Source organism: Streptopelia decaocto, assembly GCF_964273445.1.
Source record: "Streptopelia decaocto genome assembly, chromosome: 5".
NCBI lineage: Eukaryota > Metazoa > Chordata > Aves > Columbiformes > Columbidae > Streptopelia > Streptopelia decaocto.
Genome location: NC_138659.1, coordinates 52563404 through 52581827, shown reverse-complemented (window position 1 = coordinate 52581827; position 18424 = coordinate 52563404). Strand labels below are relative to the sequence as shown.

Here is an 18424-nt window from a genome sequence, read left to right as displayed (position 1 = left end):
CTACTTGCAACAGAATGGTTTTGTCTTATAGGCTGAGACCTTTTTTCTAGCCTGTTACACTATTGTCAAGGATATTTAAGAATTACTGGTCAAAGCAGGCTAGATGTGAGAGAAAGGGTATGTCCCATTATCTGTGCCCTGAGTTGCTCTGTTGTTTAGTACCATGTGCACTTACAAAACTTGGGAAATGAACTTTCCTCAGGAACATTCTTCAGTGTTCCAAAAAGTATCAGACTGTTCACACAATCATAGAAATGGTTGGAAGGGACATCTGGACACTGTCTAGACCAACTTCATGTACAAGGCAGGTTAGTTGTCAACACTATACCAGGTCGAGCTATTGCTCTGTATAGTTGAGTTGTGAATCTCCAAGTGTGGAGTCTCCACAGCCTCTCTCAATTATGATTTCTAGTGCTAAGCTGTTTACCTACTGAAGAAGTATTTCTGAGTGTCCTGCCAAACAACAACTTGTGATCATTGCCCCTTGTTACACTGTTTGCCACTACCAAGAAGAGCTGTGCTCCGTCACTGCCGTAACAGCTGTTCAAATGGTACAGGCTGTTATTAGATCACATATTAGCCTCAACCATGATTTGCTTTTGTTATATCAATATTGCCTATTCCTGATTTCATTTTTGTCTGTTGTGTACTTGGAAGTTGTTTCCAAAGGATCTGAAGTGATCTGCCATCTTTTCAGGGGGTTGGGGGAGACTGTTTACTATAGTTCCCTGGGTCATCCTTCCAATTCTTCTTAAAGGTGGGCATGACATACTACCCTTTTCCAGTCATCAGGCATGTCCCATAATCACCATGATTATGGTGAGAAGCTTTCAGCTTAGCGAATCCTACCTGTCCTAGAGATTTGAATACATCCAGCTTTTCTCTGTAGGTGCTAACTAACTGCTCCCCGGCTGCTGGTCATCCTTCTCCTTCCCAAATCATGCTGCTATGCCTGGAGATCTGGGATCAGGCTCTGCCTGTAAACACTAAGGCAAAAAAGATGTTGAAGACTTCAAACCTTTCTATATAATCTGTTCCTTAAGTTGTTTCCCTCATTTGTTAACAGCCTCACATTTTGTCTGAACTTCCTTCAGCAACTAGCATACTTGCAGAATGTCCTTATGTCCCTCATCAATTGTAGCTATGGGTGGGCTTTGTTTGGCCTTCCAGATTTTGTCCCTAAGTGCCAGAGCAATAATTTTATCATTTTGTTTTCTATACTTGTTTCCACTTATAATGGGCTCTCTTTTTGCATATTAATTAAGAAGCTTGTGCACCAAGCAGTTCTTGTGCACTAAGCAGTTTTTCTGACAAAATTCCCTGTACAATGAGCTGGTTAGCTTTTGAGGTCTAAATACATTTTCTTTAAAAGTACCTTTCTTTCTAATGATAGCCTCCCTGAGAAATCTGACTAGCAGCTGCTTAAACCAGCTGAAGTCCCATCTCCTGAAATTCAGAACCCTAACACTGCTGTTTCAATTTGTGTCCTTCCTTGAGATCCTGGACTCAGTCATCTTGTGGTCACTGCAATGCAACCTGCCATCTGCAGCTGTATTCATCACCGTTTTTTCCTGGTTTATGAACAGCAAATCAAGTGGTACCTTCCTCTAGTTGGCCTCTCTAGCATTTGCAATAAGAAATTGACAACCGATGCAATCTGGGAACTTTTAGAAATGCCCTTCTGTGGAAGAAAAGGACCAGATATGGAATTTTTAATATCAGACCAAGAACCTTGCAAGCAGAGTGTTTTTCAGATTTTACTATACAGTCCAAAAATGTATGCTTTCACCAGGAGATCCCAAAAGAACTTAACTGCAGCAAAACTTCCCACCCTCAGACAAGCAAGCCGCACTGCGTTTGTGCTCCTTCTTCAGTCAATAGCATGCAGCAGGTCTTAAAGGTTAGCAGACCTGTCTTATTTGCTTATTTTTGAAACAGAAGATTTTAACCCAGAAATCCTTTCTTAGTCACCACTTGCTGAAATTATCTCTCCCTTTTAACAGGAAGCATTCCAGTCTGACTGTGTTCGGTAATGGTAATTAACAATCAAGTAGTCTCACACGTATAGTTTCTGAGAAGGGTGGTTAGGTACATAAAAGTTTTCTGTCCTGTTTTTATGCACTTTCCCTAAAAGTAAGTGCTTTTAAAGCAGGTTTAAGGTAGCTAATGAAATACTTCATTAAACATACCAAACAACTTGTTACATCTCTGTGCCATCACTGAGATGGGTTTGATGTTCCACTGGCTGTGCATATGCTGTGCCCCTCCCTTGCTCACTGGATCAAAGAGTGTTTAACTTTGAGAGAGGAGATTCTTGGAAGGATTCAAAGGATGAATTCTGACAAGGAATTTGTCCCACAAGTAACTAAGTAAACTTTCTTCTGTAGAATATTTTGCTTAAAAACACAATATGAAGTTTTATTTAGTTACCTTGTTAATAAGCACTTAAAAATTGACCTAAGAAGAGTCTTCTCATGAAAGATTATGTGTGTAGATACACATAAAATGACATACAGCACTTGTATCTGTATTTTTCAGCTGATTAGAGAGATCTGGAAGTGTGTGTGGACCAGATAGCTATGTATCAGAAAACATAGAATTGTGTAGTATGTTATAGTTGCCAGCCAACTTGCATATGTCACACAAGTACTTTTATCAGCTGTATTAAATCAACTTATGTGAATTTAACTTTTATTGTGGTTTATCCAAAGTGTCATAGTGTAACCATGAAATTCGGGTCCTCCTTCCACTGGCGTGTGTAGCACGTACCTCAAAATTCTGCAAGCTGTGTACATGTTGGTTAAGCTGTTCTCTCTTGTCTGTTTGCTGTGACACTGTGGCCTACAGTAAAGTGGAACCACCTCATTTTGTTAATCTGTACCAAAAGTGTTAAAGTTTATCTGTAATTTAATTGTGTTTCAAGATTCCTTTTTTTCCTACCTTTTTCACGTAATACTTAGACTTCATCCCATTCTCTGAAACTTCAAAGTGATAGGCTTTGAAAAATGTTCGGTATTTTATATTGAGAATAACAGAGGATGATTATACCTATCATATCTTAAAATACTGCTTGATGATCCTACTCCTCCTAGGAGTATCACGTATCAGTTCATTATTCTTGAATGCTAGAATTTATATGTATTTTTTACTTTTACTTTGCTATTAGTAAATCACATTTAGTTTTGACAGGTAAATCCACATAGCTTTACATGAGAAAAAGCAAAGTAGCTTTAGGTTACTACAGTATTGATTTACAATTTCAAGGGGGTTTTCATGGTATAAGATGACCTCATGATTTGAGCTGGCTACACAAAGACTTTATCCAGATGCCTATGTTTGTTGGGGTAAGGAATGCATCCATATAGGACTGGCTTAAGATTCTTGATTCCTTATGATGTTTTATCTGTACGTATTCTACTTAAAGACCTATCTTACATGCCAGATTAATCTCTTAATTAATCATTAAACCCCTGTTTCCCCAAAAATAAGACAGGGTTTTATATTAATTTGTGCTCCAAAACTTTTTACATATATAGCTGCCCGGACACTATTTAAATTGACGTTTTTTATGAACTGTAACTAGGGCTTATTTTCAAGGTAGATCTTATTTTCAGGGAAACAGGGTCTTTTTCTTGGACAACGCATGGCTTCCAAGGTTGCCATCTTCTCTCAAAAAAAGGTATGAAGAAAGCACATAAATATATTCAGATGGAGGAATTCAGTTTGTTTCCATAGATTAATTTATATTGTAAGTATTTATCCAAGTTACGTTACTGTGGATTTTAGCAGGCTTTATGTTTAGAAGTGTTTAGTATTTGGGAGGTTTTGAGGAGTCAATCATCTGACTAAGTAAGTGTGCTAGTTATCCATCCTGTGGCACAGAGTTCTTCTGAAGAGAGTTCACTGAACAGCGAATGAAAGCCATAGCTCAGATGAACTCTTAATTGATAGTGATATGCATTGTAATCACTGGAAAACATTAAAAATATTTCAAACAGAAGACTATATGGAAACATAGTGGCTAAGCTGCATTTAAATTTATATATTCAAGCAAGCCAGAGATTTTTAGGAAGAAGGTAACTCTAGAAAAGGAAATATTGCCAAGAATGGAAGTAGTTAACATGGCTGAAAATCATATCTTCACCCTTTATTAATGGAGAAGATATCCTCTTCCTATTTATGAAAAAAAAATTTCCGACAATCGGAATCTGCCCTGCACCCAGCACTGCTAGAGCCACTTGGCTTGGGGACATCTCTCACCAAAGCCAACCAGCAAGCTCTGATGTCTGTCTGTCAGACTGAAAATGGAAACTTCATTGTAATTTCTACCAAAACTATGAAGTTAATGTCCTTAAGTTAGTGTTTCAAAGCAGTTGGAAATACACCTCCACGGAGGTTTAATGCATGTGCATTATCAGCATCAGCTGATTTGTAGTAACGTTCTGCGCATACTATGGCAAAGATAAATATAGGTTTTGCTTGTTAGGTGACATTTGTTAAAGGAATTTCAATATTCTTTAAAGATTGTCATATAATTAGGATTTACCAGCTTTTTAGAGGTACTCTTAGTTCTTTAGGTAATTGATGAAAGAAATTACAGTGTTTCAGCAGAAAGTATATTGCAATTGCAGCAGTCCATTTATTTTTTCAGTCCATTTACTGATGAATTTGCAGTTCTCATTTCAGTTTAGCTGAAGTGATAATAAACAGAAGATAGAGTTTATCCCCATCCAGAATGTTATAATGCAATAATAATAGTGGGCATATTTGTTCTCATCATCTTAGCTTCCATTTTCTCATTAATGGCAGTAAAATCTACAGTCTGCAATTAATCATTTGGAAGCAACACTAGTGTAGCACCTTGTCTAGTTCAATTTCAGTTTATTGGATTTTAAATTCATGTTGTTGTTATGGGTTTCTTATACCTGCCATAGTCATGATCCTGATTTTTCGTTATAAGATTCAAGTATTAAATGTTTACAGTAAGTTCTGTCTTTGTTTTTGAAGGAGCTTTGTCAAAAGGGAAACAGCCACTTTGAACCTGTGTACAATTTCTGTGAACTTATCTCTTAAAAGAGTATTTACAATAGCATTTTCAGTTACCAGCAATGCTGTTGGAAAGAAAATAATGCGCCTAAGTAATTTTCAAATAATCTGAAGTGATGATTGACTCTACTGGGCCAGAGCCCCCCAGCATGCCCTTTCTCAGAATCTGCTCTTTACATGTGCTACATGGTATGGGCTTTGCATTTTATGATGCTGGGAGAATTGTAAGTAGTAAAAATATTGCATACGTTAAAGCGTCGCTTGTCTAACCCGTTCTGCTGAACTCGGTGTCTTTGCAGAACAGAACTAGCTATGGCTTTGAGGAACAATGAGTGGATAAGATACAGAGTATTTGTTTGTTTTAAAATAACACTCTTTTATCTTTGATGCATGAAGTAGTTTGCTGATATCATTAGGTCATTTTCAAGCAATATTATTTAGATCTTAGTCCGAGTTACTTTTTTTCTCTCCTTTTTTTTTGTCCCTCAGTTTGTAAGACTTGTATTGTTCAACACTTTGAAGACAGCAATGACTGTCCCAGGTGTGGCAACCAAGTGCATGAGACCAATCCACTAGAAATGTTAAGGTAAGATGATATTGCACAACATTTGTTGAAATGGAAGAACAAAAAATAATAATTTAAAAAAAAAATCTTAATATCTTTATCCTGAAAAGGAATGAATTCTTTTACTTATTTGTATAATACATATTTCAACAGTTCTTGGCCGTAGATTCTGTCAATTTTTCGTGTCCCAATACATTGTAAACTGAGGTTTTTTCATATATAATAAAAGGAGGAAAGATAAGGGAAAGACACAGAAAGGCTGGGTATATTGTACAAATAAAAATAAATTAATAAATACCTCTGTTAAACAAATAAATGAACCAAATAGCTTTTATTCTTTACATGAAATTAAATTACAGAGTTTCTTTTTTAAAAATTATTTAGGTCATTCCAAACTGCATGCAGCTTTTTTTTTCTTCTTAGTGTAGAAAATGAATCATGCAGATAACTGAATGTTTTCCAGGGCATAGATCTACCAATCTGAACTGAAATCTGCTGTCAGATTAAAGAAAAGACACTCATGAAAGAAAGTTTTGATACTGAAAATGCCCTTTCTTTAGAGTTTGTATTTTTTGTATTGCAATAACACATCTTTGTTTAAGCAATTTTTTTTCTGGAAATTCTGGATTCTCTTGTAGTAATGTTATGTTGAAACAAAGGTGGTGGCCATCTGGCAAGTATAGTACAGAGAGATCAAAAAATGTCATCGTAAGTGGAAGAATTTCATGCTTTCCTAAAAGGACGAAGCCAGTCCCTGCCCTCACTCCCACCACTCCTTCCACCCGCCAAACCTCCCCACTGTTACTAGTTTGTAATGCTGATGTGAATTTAGGAAGAAATATTTTTACATCAATGTTAAAAGAAATATTTACATCTGGCATTTACTAGGGATTGTAGTATTTCCTAATGTCATTGTGTTTGCTGCAGTTTGCCATATTTTGCTTTGATTTTTGTAATGGAGACATGTGTGCAGAGCAATTCCCATGCTTCAGCTATTAATATATACCAAGAGGATAGAGAGTAAATTCTGCAACTGTAAAGGCAGTTATTAAGTCTTTGTTGTCTGAATGTTTTTTGGAAGGGGGGAGGCTAAAAGGGTTTATGTAGATGTTTCCCTTAAATACTTTTCTGATCTGTCAGTGTCTGAGGTGCTATGTCAGCTGGAACAGAAGCTTCTATGCAGAGTGCATCAGGCTCCTAATAAGCTGGAAAAAAAAAAGCATTTTAGAAATATGTTTTATTCTGACAGGACTATTTCATAGGAGCTTAAAAATGCATTTTTTGAAACATCTAGTAGATGTTTAGTAAAATAATAATATACTTTAAGGAGGAATTGATAGAAGCGTGAGAAAAGTTGAGACCATAAGCTAGAAATGTGGGAAGAGCTGTTTTCTTTGCAATTATTTCCTGAACCTCCTTTTACAGTAGTTGGGTTTATTTGCCAACAAATTGCATATAACTACTAGTTTGCTGTTTGTATTTTATGAAACAGTTTTAAACATTTGCTAAACTAATAATCAGAAGAGCATATGAGCAGTGTAATGGAACTATCTTTTTTGGATGTTGCTGACATAACTTAGTAGATCTTATAGTCTGACTGTAGAGACCAGTTCAATCATTGCTCAAGAATGCAGTCATTTTCTCAGAATGGTCTTGAACACTCTGGGTAGTGTTTTAAACTGAGATCTTTGAGAGAAACTTTATAAACTACTTTATAGACTCAATTCTTAATAACTTCATAATTATGTGAAGTTTTTTTAGATGTATCTTTTAGTTGGCAGCACTTAGGATCTGTTGGAACTATAAGCCTAAGTCTGAAATTCAACTTGGAGCTCGCAAATGAAAATCCAGGAAGAGCGTTAAATTCTAGAATTCCCTTTCCTGGTTGAGCAGAATTCTGCGTCAACAATATTCATTTGGGTCTGAGGTGGTTATACCGTGAAGGCAGGGTTCTTTTTTTTGTTGGTAGCATGCTTCTTTGGATGCAATTTTTCCTGAGTGATAACCTTCATTTGCTTTACACCAGATAATTAGCAGCTATCAGGGAACACCTTTGATCTTATAAGTCATTCAATATTGTAGATGAGGTCAAAAACCAAACTATACAAAGCTGACGTAAATGCTTGGTTCTTCTTTCTACGCGTTCTGGTTTGGAGGCTGGAAGATGTATGGGTGGCAGGAGGTGTGTCTTGAATCCAAATGTTCTTTTTTCAGCGTTAACAGGGAGTATATTAGACTGAGACGTGATGCGAGTCACAGAAATAGTGATCTTTGTTAGAGTTCTCGTAGATGTGGATAATAGATACACTGTAACATGCATCTAAAACTGAGAATCTTTTTATAATTTATAATTTTATAATTTCCTAATTTTTTCCCTGTAGTTTAAGTCTAGTTTCCCTGTACTTAAAGATCAGATAAGTGTTATTTTTTCTGCATTTTTTAAAGTATTAATCCATATTTATACTTCATAAGGACAAAATAGCTCTTTTTGTTTGGCTTTTGAAAGAAAATGAAGTCATTGACTAGAGCATGAAGCCAGTTCTTGCTGTTAGCATTGTCAGTTTGCTAAGTACACAATTTTTCTTGCTATATTAGCATGACCAGTGACTTTTCTTTTGGACCTTTGAAGACGAATTAGGAAGCAACAAGTGGGAATTAAAAAAAAAAAAAAGTAGAAAAAAGGGCATGTATTACACCTTCCTGAGGAATGATTAGTGAGATTTTGAATATAAAGTAGTGATGTTCTTTTTGAAGTCCTCATGTATTTTCTCTGAATGAGTAATTTATGAAGATTGGAGCTTGCTTACAATGTGAAATTAATTTCATTTGCAAGGCAGGTTCCCAAGATCCCAGTGATGTGAGAACTTCATAAAAAGCAATACCATCTAGTTGCATTAGATATTGAGAGACTAGAAGAGATAGCATACCATTTGGAAAGGTAGACCCATATTGTCATCTATCAGAAGATAAGTGCTCTGATATCCAATGATTTTGCTTTTCTTCTCATTGGTGAGAAAGAACTCTGAGTGCTCCTTTGATTTAGGGAAGGTCTGTTTCACCTGTCTTTGTTGTTTTTTTGTTCTTGTTTTGGTTTTTGATAGATAACAGGCAATTAGACTCAAAACAAGCTTATTGGCTAATAAGTCTAATTGTAAACTTTTAATTACAAATACAATTTCTGTAAAGAATAGAACCTGGAATGCTCGTGTATTTATTATAAGCATATAATTGTTATCAATTAAAATGGCTTTTATTCATTCCTCAACAGTAAAATCATTCAGCCTTCTGCCTCCTTTGCCACTGCTAGTGAGCAGAAGATGGAGAACAGTCATATATTTTGTAATGGGCCTATAGTGTATTATCAATAACATGTACAAATACATGTACGTGTGTATGCTAATACATATACATAGAGAGATACATCATTATTGAGATTAAAAATTAAGGCAATTTTTATATATACTTAATTTATCTGGCTGCATTACTGAATACTTTGTTTTGTTGTGGGTTATTGTTGAGGCTGTGGACAGTCAGTGGGAGTTACAAGAGAAGATGTGGAGAGCAGAGAAGAGAAAGGAAAAGGAAACAGAGAGGCAGGAGAAACCAAAGGATAAGTGAGACAGGGGGAGGAACTGGAAAGTGGATGAGAAATTAAATGCATAGGAGAGTAGGTAAAATTCAGAGAAAGGGGAAAAAATATTTTGGCTTCAACAACAAAGATAAATGCTGTGTGTCCTCTAGAAGGGACCGTAATAGCTATTTCTGGCATCAATACAAGGATATCGGAGGACATGCCTGTGCTGTGTACTGTTGCCTGGTAGACAAACTCACAGCACATTTAAATAGTTTAGATGATTTAGGATGGGTACTGAGAACTGTCTGGCCAGAGCAGCATGGGTGCTCTGTGGTCTTCTTTATCCTGCCAAGATTGGTTTGCCTGTATTGTAATAAGTAGGGAATAGTCTGTTCAGTTTTTTATAACAGTCTTATTACCAAAGCACTTGAACACGTAATGTGATAATGGAGTTTATAATTTTCATGCTTACTCCTCATGACCTGGACCTTAAAATTGGATACTACTTTTCCAGTTTGTTCTTTTTAGTAACTCAATTGTTTGCATGTAACAAATTAAACCAATGAAAATTTTAGAGTATATTTTTTTTCTCTTTTGCTTAATTTTTGTCTTTATACTCTAAAAAATGAATTCTGTGGTTATTTCTAAAATAAATCAATTTAAGAGTTGGCTGAGGTAAAGTTTAATGCTGTTGTCTCTCAAGCTAAAATCAGTTGGGTTTTACATGATGTAGTATTTACCAAAAATATGCAATTCATTTTATTATTCAAAAGTTTTTGTTGTTTAAAGGCTAAAAATATTAAAAGTGCCAGTTTCTACCTAATGTGAAGTATTTTTTTTCCCTTTGAAAGGCTTGATAACACCTTAGAGGAAATTATATTTAAGCTGGTTCCTGGACTTCGAGAACGTAAGTCTCTGATTTGGTTTCGGGTACCTTTTTGGTTTGATGGAGGGAACATGGCTATCTCTAATTATATACTGATAGTATTGATTTAAAAATTTATGTTACTGTTCTTTGATATTTGCTAGAGGAACTGCAGCGAGAGATTGAATTTTGGAAGAAAAACAAACCTCAAGAAAATGGACAAGGTGATGATTTTTTTTTTCCCTCTCTTAATCTGAATGTTAAGTAGCACTACTTGTTAAGTCCTATTTCTTCAAACATTTATGCACGTACATTGATTTTACTTCATTCCAAGATACTACAGAAACTCATAACAAACCTCTGTAAATGTAGTCTGGACATTCATGTACTGCTGCTTATCCATTAACCAGTTGTTTTACAAACACTGGCTATTTTACCATTGTTTTTATTTGCATTTCCCTAAGCTCTCACATTCAACCGTCATGCAATTTTCTACTTGACTTCTTGATTTTCTTAATACAGTAAGATGCTATACTAGTTGAGTTTTTTACAGATTATTTTCTGTTACTGAATTTGACCAGCTGTTAAGTAGGAGGATGTCAAGAATTAGTTATGACAAGTAGTAAAACTGTTTTCCACACATGCTAAACAATTGTTTTATATAGATTCCAATGTTGGTTTTTTTTTTTTGGTAGTTGACCCATGAACTTTGACAACTCACTCTTGAGGTGCTAAGTGAGGTGACATCCAACTGTTTTTATGCCCCTTTAATTTGACATCAAGGTTTTGATAGCAGAGCTTATTGGATTTGGGTAATTTTTAGAATTTTGAAAGGCTCTGCTAAGCTTAAGGAATAGGTATTTTTAGTAAAGGATCACTGTCAAGTAAATGTCTTGGAATACTCTTCTGCACTTAGTTGATTATAATATCTTCTTTTCAACTTCATAACATTTCATTTTCTTTCTTACTAGTTTTGTTGATTTTCATTACAAGGGACAAGGTTCTTTTCTCTGTTATATGATTAAATTAAGAACTCCAGGGCAGTTTATAAGAATTAACATTCATTTACTACAACATACAGTATAGTATATACCTACGTAGTTTTTAAAATAATTAGATAATATTTTTATGAAATATAGACATTTGTTGACTGCTTAGAAAATTATTTGCTGCCATATATGTAGATAGGAAAAAATAGCATATAATTTGCAAATTTGTAGAATGTGACTTACTTTTAACCAATTTATTCTTCTGGTTCTTACCTTCCTTCTGTAATTTTGTAGTAAACCTAGTGGAGATCAGTTACTGAGTGACTGGATTGTTTTGTGAATCAGAGGAAGGCTCTAATTCTCAAAATGCATTTTAAGTAGCTATAGGTGTATCCAGCTCTGTTAGTGACTGTATCATTTGGCTATGGAAATTTGGCTCTACAAACCATTTGAAAGTTGTGATAACTCATTGAGACAAATTATGAACATATAAATTATTTTCTGCCATAAACAAGTATTTAGAACTTTCCCTTAGCAAAAATGATTTGGTGAGAAGAATTTCAGTAAGAAGGGACTGTTTCAGTTGTCAGTACCATGCCAGTCTAGTTTAAAAGAGTCTGTCAGTTATGTGCTGTACCACAGGTCATGGCACAGTTCCCAACCTTGGCATCTAAGATCTGTAAAAATAAATCCCAGGACTTAAAATTTTCACATAGCAGAAGAAAAACAAAACAAAACCAAAAATCACACAGCATGTCTCAGGCCTTGGTGACTTCCCTTAGGAGAGTGGTTGCTAGTGAGAATTCATGGATGATGGTGGGAAACATGCGATGGTACAGAGAAAAAAAGCTTTACTGGTCCTCTCCAGTCTGAACTGGAGAAGCAAGAGGGCAAACAGATTTACACTGACTGACTCTGTGGCGATCAGTTTGATGTTGAATAGCTGAGAAAAGCATAGGAAGTAAATTCCAAGGTTTGCAAGGAAGATGAGAAAAAAAATTAGACACCAATTTACACCTACAGGATAGAGGAACAGAGTTGGATGAGATGTTGGTTTGTTTTTCCTGTTCTCTGTTCCTGATTTGATGCTTTTGACTTGGAGAACAGAGTCCATTTTGGTGAGGTTTTTGTTTTGTTTTGTTTTGTTTTTTTTAAACTTCTATCATGTTGAACTTTAATAACATGCCTCAGTGGACCATTGATTGATTTCTGGAGGCTGCTTGTAGAAACAACATCTACAAGGATTTTTTAGTAAATAGTCTGGTGCTATTTACATAGAGGAGCATTTGAATTTCTATTAAACTACCTTGAAAGATGTGACTTTTTTGTGTCTGTACCTGCCTCTGGAATGATTTTATGATTGGGAATTTGTTCTTCTATATAGTTCTGAAGTTGGTTTGCCTTTCAAGACTTTTCAAACTCCATAACTAAATTTTCCTCTGTTACTCAGCAGTAATAACTGTTGAGAGTTGTGGATGTGTTTGCATTGCCAAAGAATCTGTGAATCATAGGCAGACACTTCTCAGGTAAATGCTTGTGCTAGGTAGACTGCACCTGCTTGATTGAAAGAGTTTGCTTCCTGGACTTTCACAAAAAGAAAAAAAAAATAATCTGTAGTTTTATACTGTGAATTCTGTTCATAGCAAGATGATAGGAATAAAACAGATGTATGATACACATTCAGTTAACTTGTCAATAGCTAGTGGGGACTTCTGGACAAATTAATTCTAAAATATTTCAAAATTGTAGGAAAGAAGAGCAATAAATATAGTTTAAAACTCATCTTGAATACATCAGTTGAATAAAGTGAGCAAATTACTGTGTCTAGGAACTTAGGCATAGCTTCATAATTGTTAGAGTTTTCTTTCTCTCTTCTCATCTTAATTCTTCTAAATGACTTGGGAAGTTTGTGGTAAGCACGGGAAAACAGCAGGATTTGATCTGAAAGTTCCTCATGAAATGCAAAAGTAGCCTATTCAAGTTACTTGTGATAATGTTTTATTCCAACAGAGAGCAACCTTTGTTTTAAGTCAATATAAATAAGTTGGGCGTACAGAAAAAAATCGTTACAACAAACGTATATAAATAGGCTTATTGTATACTGTATTCCAAACCTGTAAAAATTACTGCATTTTATGGTTCATTGTATGGGTATTATTTGCATACATTGTGACCTTATGTAGATGTACTTGCTAGTTTTAGGATTCAAGTATTCATCTATGCTAAACCTTTGAAAACAGTAAGAAATGATTTTCCAAAGAGTTAGACTTTTAAACAAGGAATCAATAGAACATGTAACACCATCAGTGAAGAGAGATATCATGGTATATGTGATTGTGTAGGATATATTTTTTTATTTTTAAAGGGGAATAAGGAAGTATATGGCTTTACAGTTATAAAATCCTTCTGGAGAGAGACATGTGGAGTTTTTACAATGACTTTATTTAGACCAGGTCAAAAGTGGATGAAAGTTAAATTTTGTCTTCCCTTAGTTTATTTTATGGTAACACTTCAGGAACTTATCTCCACTGGTTTATTGTGATAGATGGTTAATATGACTTCAGCACCCATGTTACTTTGATATACAAGTGTTGGGATTAGTTATTCCACTTTTTATTTAAAAGCAATATTTTTAGTAGTGAACTACCACACCATAGAGTAGGTTTGCATGGTTGGGTGATCTTGATGCATGTGCAGCTGAAGGGTTTTAATCACCGGACACAAACAGAAGTAGACAGCCATAACCATTAGTGGTCCATCAGCCTAGTTATTTTCTCTTGCATAGAAGTCTGTTGTCTGCATATATTACATTAAAATTTCAGTAGTAAAACTTTTTTTTCCAGAGATTTATAAATGGATTAATTTACGAGTGCACTGAATTAAAATTGTGTAAAGTTAATTTGAAGGAGAAGTATGCTCTTGAAAATGAAGTATCACTTTAAATACATGTTTGTTGCTGTGAATTTTCATTATTTCACACTTAAGTAATATGATCTTCATATTTTACAGATGAAAGCCCAAAAGCTGATAAACCCAAAGTAGATGAGGAGTGTGATGAAAATGAAGACGACAAAGACTATCACAGGAGTGACCCACAGATTGCTATCTGCCTCGACTGTTTACGCAACAATGGGCAGTCAGGAGACAATGTAGTCAAAGTGAGTAGTCAAGATAATCTGTGCGGTTGTTGTTGGCAGAATAGCATTTTACAGGAACCAAATAATTTTATAACAACTAACAATAAACTTTAACATGGTGACCTTCCTCCACTTCAACGCTTATTTAGTCCTTTTGTTTGAAACATTTCAATGCATCTTGGAATTTTGTAAAAAAAAAAAAATATGGTTCCTTATTGGATTATAGTTTTGTAGTCTACAGCCTTGATGGTATATAATTGCATTACACAACAGATTACAGAATACCGCAGAGGTACTTTAAAAACTATCTGTAGGTGAGCTGCCTCACACCTCGAGGATTGCTGTCTTACCATGCCAGTATGAAGCTGCTTTTCAGATCTGTTGTGTGCTGAATGACTGGGATTCAGGTCTTCTAAGCTCTAAACCTTATCTGACACTGATGCCCTTGCACACTTGCCTTGGGGCTTGTCTGTGCTCTTGGGTAGGTCGCTTCCATCTGTAAAACAAGTAGGGTAGTTAATACTTGCTGACTTCTGTTTTAAGAATCAGGGATGTTTGGTTTCTGTTAATGAAGGGGAGATTACCTAGTAATGTTGAGGCTAGAAAAAAATGTTTAGAAATGCACCTAGATTGTAATTATGTTTTATTAAATTACAAATACAAGAATTAAAAGAAATTTTTAAAAATATTTAACAAAACACGGTATATTTTCTTTGCACTATGTTACCTGTATAATTTTGGAAATTCTTACACAGTAAGAAAGTTTTGATTTGATTTGTAAAGAAGCTAATGTATGTGTTGTCACTGTCTGCTAGATACAGTAAGAAATCTGTATCCCCATCACCATGTAGGCATCTCAGGTTTCCAGATTTCCTGTAGAATCAAGTCTGTTAGGTTCTGGATCACAGAATCTGTGATAATACAGGGTGTTTCAAAAAGGTGGACCCAATTTGAAATCACTATATCTTTGAAATAGGGTCTATCTTTTCGAAACACCCAGTAGAGATGTCTCAGGTTTGTAGCTTCTCTGTGTTTTACCTAGATTATTTGAGGATGTTTTTACTTCCTTTTGCATTCAAGGTCTGAAGAAATTCTAAGAAATTTAACACCTGTTTGACCCCTAATATTACTAACACAGACACATAGATTATTTAAGTTTTTCTAGGGGTTTTGGTGGTTTTGGTTTCTTTTTTTTTTTTCCTCTCTTCTGTATCTTTTGGAAATTTCTTTAGAACCAAAGATGGGTTAGGTTAACTCGTTTATTATGTAAATTTTGCAAAAAAAGTGAGCAAAAAGGAACCTATTGTGTCATTATGAATTAGAAGAAAGTGCAGTAAAATTGGTTACTGGTTGAAAAAAATATCATTTGCAGCTGTTCTTGCACTAAAGATTGCTTACATGCTCCAAAATTTCTAACATGTTTTTTCTGATTTGTTACTGTTGCTTTAGGGTTTAATGAAGAAATTTATCCGCTGTTCTACTCGAGTGACCGTGGGAACTATCAAAAAGTTTCTCAGCTTAAAATTAAAACTTCCAAGTTCTTATGAGGTACATTTGAAAGAACAATGCTTGTATTTTTGTTTTCTTGCAAAGTATTAGGTTTTTATGAAATGTAATCATATTTGAACTTGAGGAATGTTTTTTTAGCCCAAGCACTAAGTAGTGCTCAATATTCCAAGTTATATTGTCTGCCCTTTAATGAGAAGTGATCATTTTATCACAGTGACTAAAGTTCCTGATCAAAGACTCATACAGTTCTAGCAACTTCAGTTTGTTACTCACCTGTGAAGGAACAGGTACATTAGGTTTTGATATTTTTATGTAAAAAATAAATGCTTTCTCTTTCCATGTGGCTCATAAAAAACTCATTTAATACAGTTTTGGGCTAGTAGCTACTGAAGAAAAGGAGAGATCAACTAGATATACACCAAATTACTCTGCAGTTTCATTTTCTTTAGATATAAGAAACTATTCAGTAATTATGAAGTGAGGAGCAATACCATTTAAATCTTTCAACATGTAGATACGTATTTGTACTTTCTGTGGAATTAGGTGGAATTCGATGGAGAGACGGTCTTTGCTCCATGAGTGATTTGATCTTGGCTAAGGCTATTTCCTAGGAGGACTTCCTAACATGAGAGAAGTTGAGATACAGAATGGAGTTGGGAAGTGTGAGACTTCTGCCTCCCCTTCTTCCCAGGGATACAGGAGTTTTGACCTCAGCACAGACCATTTCTTCAGCCCATTCTCTTAAGGAGTCAATGACTCCGTGAACTGCTTTCAGCACAAACGGCAGCATCCCAGCTTTGGTCAGAGGGGGGACTGAGTTAGGTTAGGACACAGGTTATTGCAGAGCTGTACACAGGATTTTGTCACAGTACCACGACATGCTGATCAGCCATTCTGTTGTCATTTAGTTTTGTTAATTATGTCAATCTCTCTCTAGTGCCTTGGTGGCTTGTGTTACGTAGTATCCACTTACTTTTTCCCTCTAAAAACCAGAAAAGCATTATAGCTATAATAATGAAAGAATTCTTCAGTAGAGAGTAGAAGATGCTACAATACAGTTTAAACCAGTCATTTTTCACAGCAGGGTCATTTTTTTTTTTTTTTTTTTTTTTGCCTTCAGTTAATGAAGAATCATGTTTGTATACTCAGAAATGCATTTTCCTTGTGCTTGATAAAGTAATTTTAAAATTACTTCATTTTTTTTTTTTTTAAAGAAAATTACAGTACTTCTGTTTTGTTTTTGGGGGTTTGAAAGAGTGCTGACAGAGCAGGAAGGCCTTCAAAATACAACACAAGGGTTTCTCTTCAAACAGATAGGGTGTACTATTGGTAAATACGGGGAGTGGTTGTCTACTAGAGATTTCCTGCCTAGTTTAGCAGACTTTCTTCTGTCCACACCTTGATTGAAAAGACAAAAGTGAAAAAATAAAGTGGAATACTACTATTAAAAATAACAGTATAGTTTCTTGTCCATATGTTGTATTTATCGAGGTTTGGCATACGTGTCTGATGGAATTGCTGATAATGATAGTAGTTGGTAGAGTACATTTAGATATTAAGATTTTGCATCCCTTTTTCTTACTGTTTGCTCTGTTATATTTTAAGCTGGATGTACTATGCAATGGAGAAATCATGGGGAAGGATCATACTATGGAATTCATCTATATGACAAGATGGAGACTAAGAGGCGAAAACGTAAATGCTGTTACATTATTAATAAATGATGTTTTGGTGTATTTATTACAGAGAGTATACATGCTTTCAGAGGTTTGTCCAAAATATATTCTGTGACCCTTCAAAATACCCTTATTTAAAAATGCATTTTACGTGTTTTTTGGATTTCTTATGAAAAACTCTATGAGTGAAACCCTGCAGCACATATATTGTGTAGATTCTCAAACTTAAGAAGAGCAGGTGTACAAAGTTTATATGCAAGTTCTGCTCTGAGCTTTAAGTCAAGTGTCTGAAAAGTAAAGCACCTGTTCTTTTTATGCAAAATTGCTTTTAGTGACATTCCGAGTTACAGTAGTTGGGAAATCTGCATCCACCAGTTCTTTATTAAGAATCTGTTCTATTCAGTCAGTAAATTGAAAGTGACACTGAATCATTACTATAGAAATGTAATTGTTTTATTATTGTTTCTGTTAATACTACACCCATGGTTTTTAGATGTGCTGTATAACACTAACATACAGATAACACAGCTAAATGGATTTTCTTTGCTGCATGAACATGTTTCAGAATTGCAATATTTAACTTATTAAAAGACATTTCTTTTGGGTCTGATATTCAGTATGATTTAGGAGCCCTTATATTGCCTTGTATATATATTCTTTTGTTTTGTTTTGTTTTAAGTCATATGCCCATTTCTTTTCTTTTATACATTCGTGTGTGGCCGTTGGTTGTTCTTCACTCTTCATTGCTTTGTAATATATGTAGATTTGTGGTCTTTGTCTACCAGTGGAGGCTATGTTGGAGTGCAACAAAGGATAAGCACTTAATGTATGTTAATGCACTGATCAGTAGAAAATTCCAAACTTTCTGTGCTCTTTTTTTTTTTAAAGTTTCATATTTCTTGGAATAAAAAGCACTGGGGCACGGACAGAGAAGACAGAGGATTAAGCACACTGTGGAGTTAACAATTTAGAAGTTTCTTAAAGTTTTGCCTTATTCTGAAGGAGAGGGGGAAGGGTAGATTTTGGTGGGAATTGGGGAGTTAATATATATAGGCAAGTATTC

The 18424-nt window shown here is 35.0% G+C and overlaps 1 protein-coding gene across 7 annotated transcripts in view; it reads left to right on the top strand.

Moving 5' to 3' along the window:
* The window catches only part of PCGF5 (polycomb group ring finger 5), a 70270-nt gene that overhangs the window by 38970 nt on the left and 12876 nt on the right, over positions 1 to 18424 (top strand). For 6 of the 7 annotated variants that reach the window (XM_082052628.1, XM_082052627.1, XM_082052632.1 and 3 more), the window contains exons 3-8: positions 5536 to 5632; positions 10037 to 10092; positions 10215 to 10274; positions 14049 to 14197; positions 15626 to 15724; positions 17291 to 17380. In XM_082052628.1, the coding sequence (XP_081908754.1) occupies positions 5536 to 5632; positions 10037 to 10092; positions 10215 to 10274; positions 14049 to 14197; positions 15626 to 15724; positions 17291 to 17380 (551 nt within the window). Of the gene's footprint in view, positions 1 to 5535; positions 5633 to 10036; positions 10093 to 10214; positions 10275 to 14048; positions 14198 to 15625; positions 15725 to 17290; positions 18365 to 18424 lie in introns of those variants that run through there. The other variant, XM_082052630.1, reaches the window with a different exon arrangement.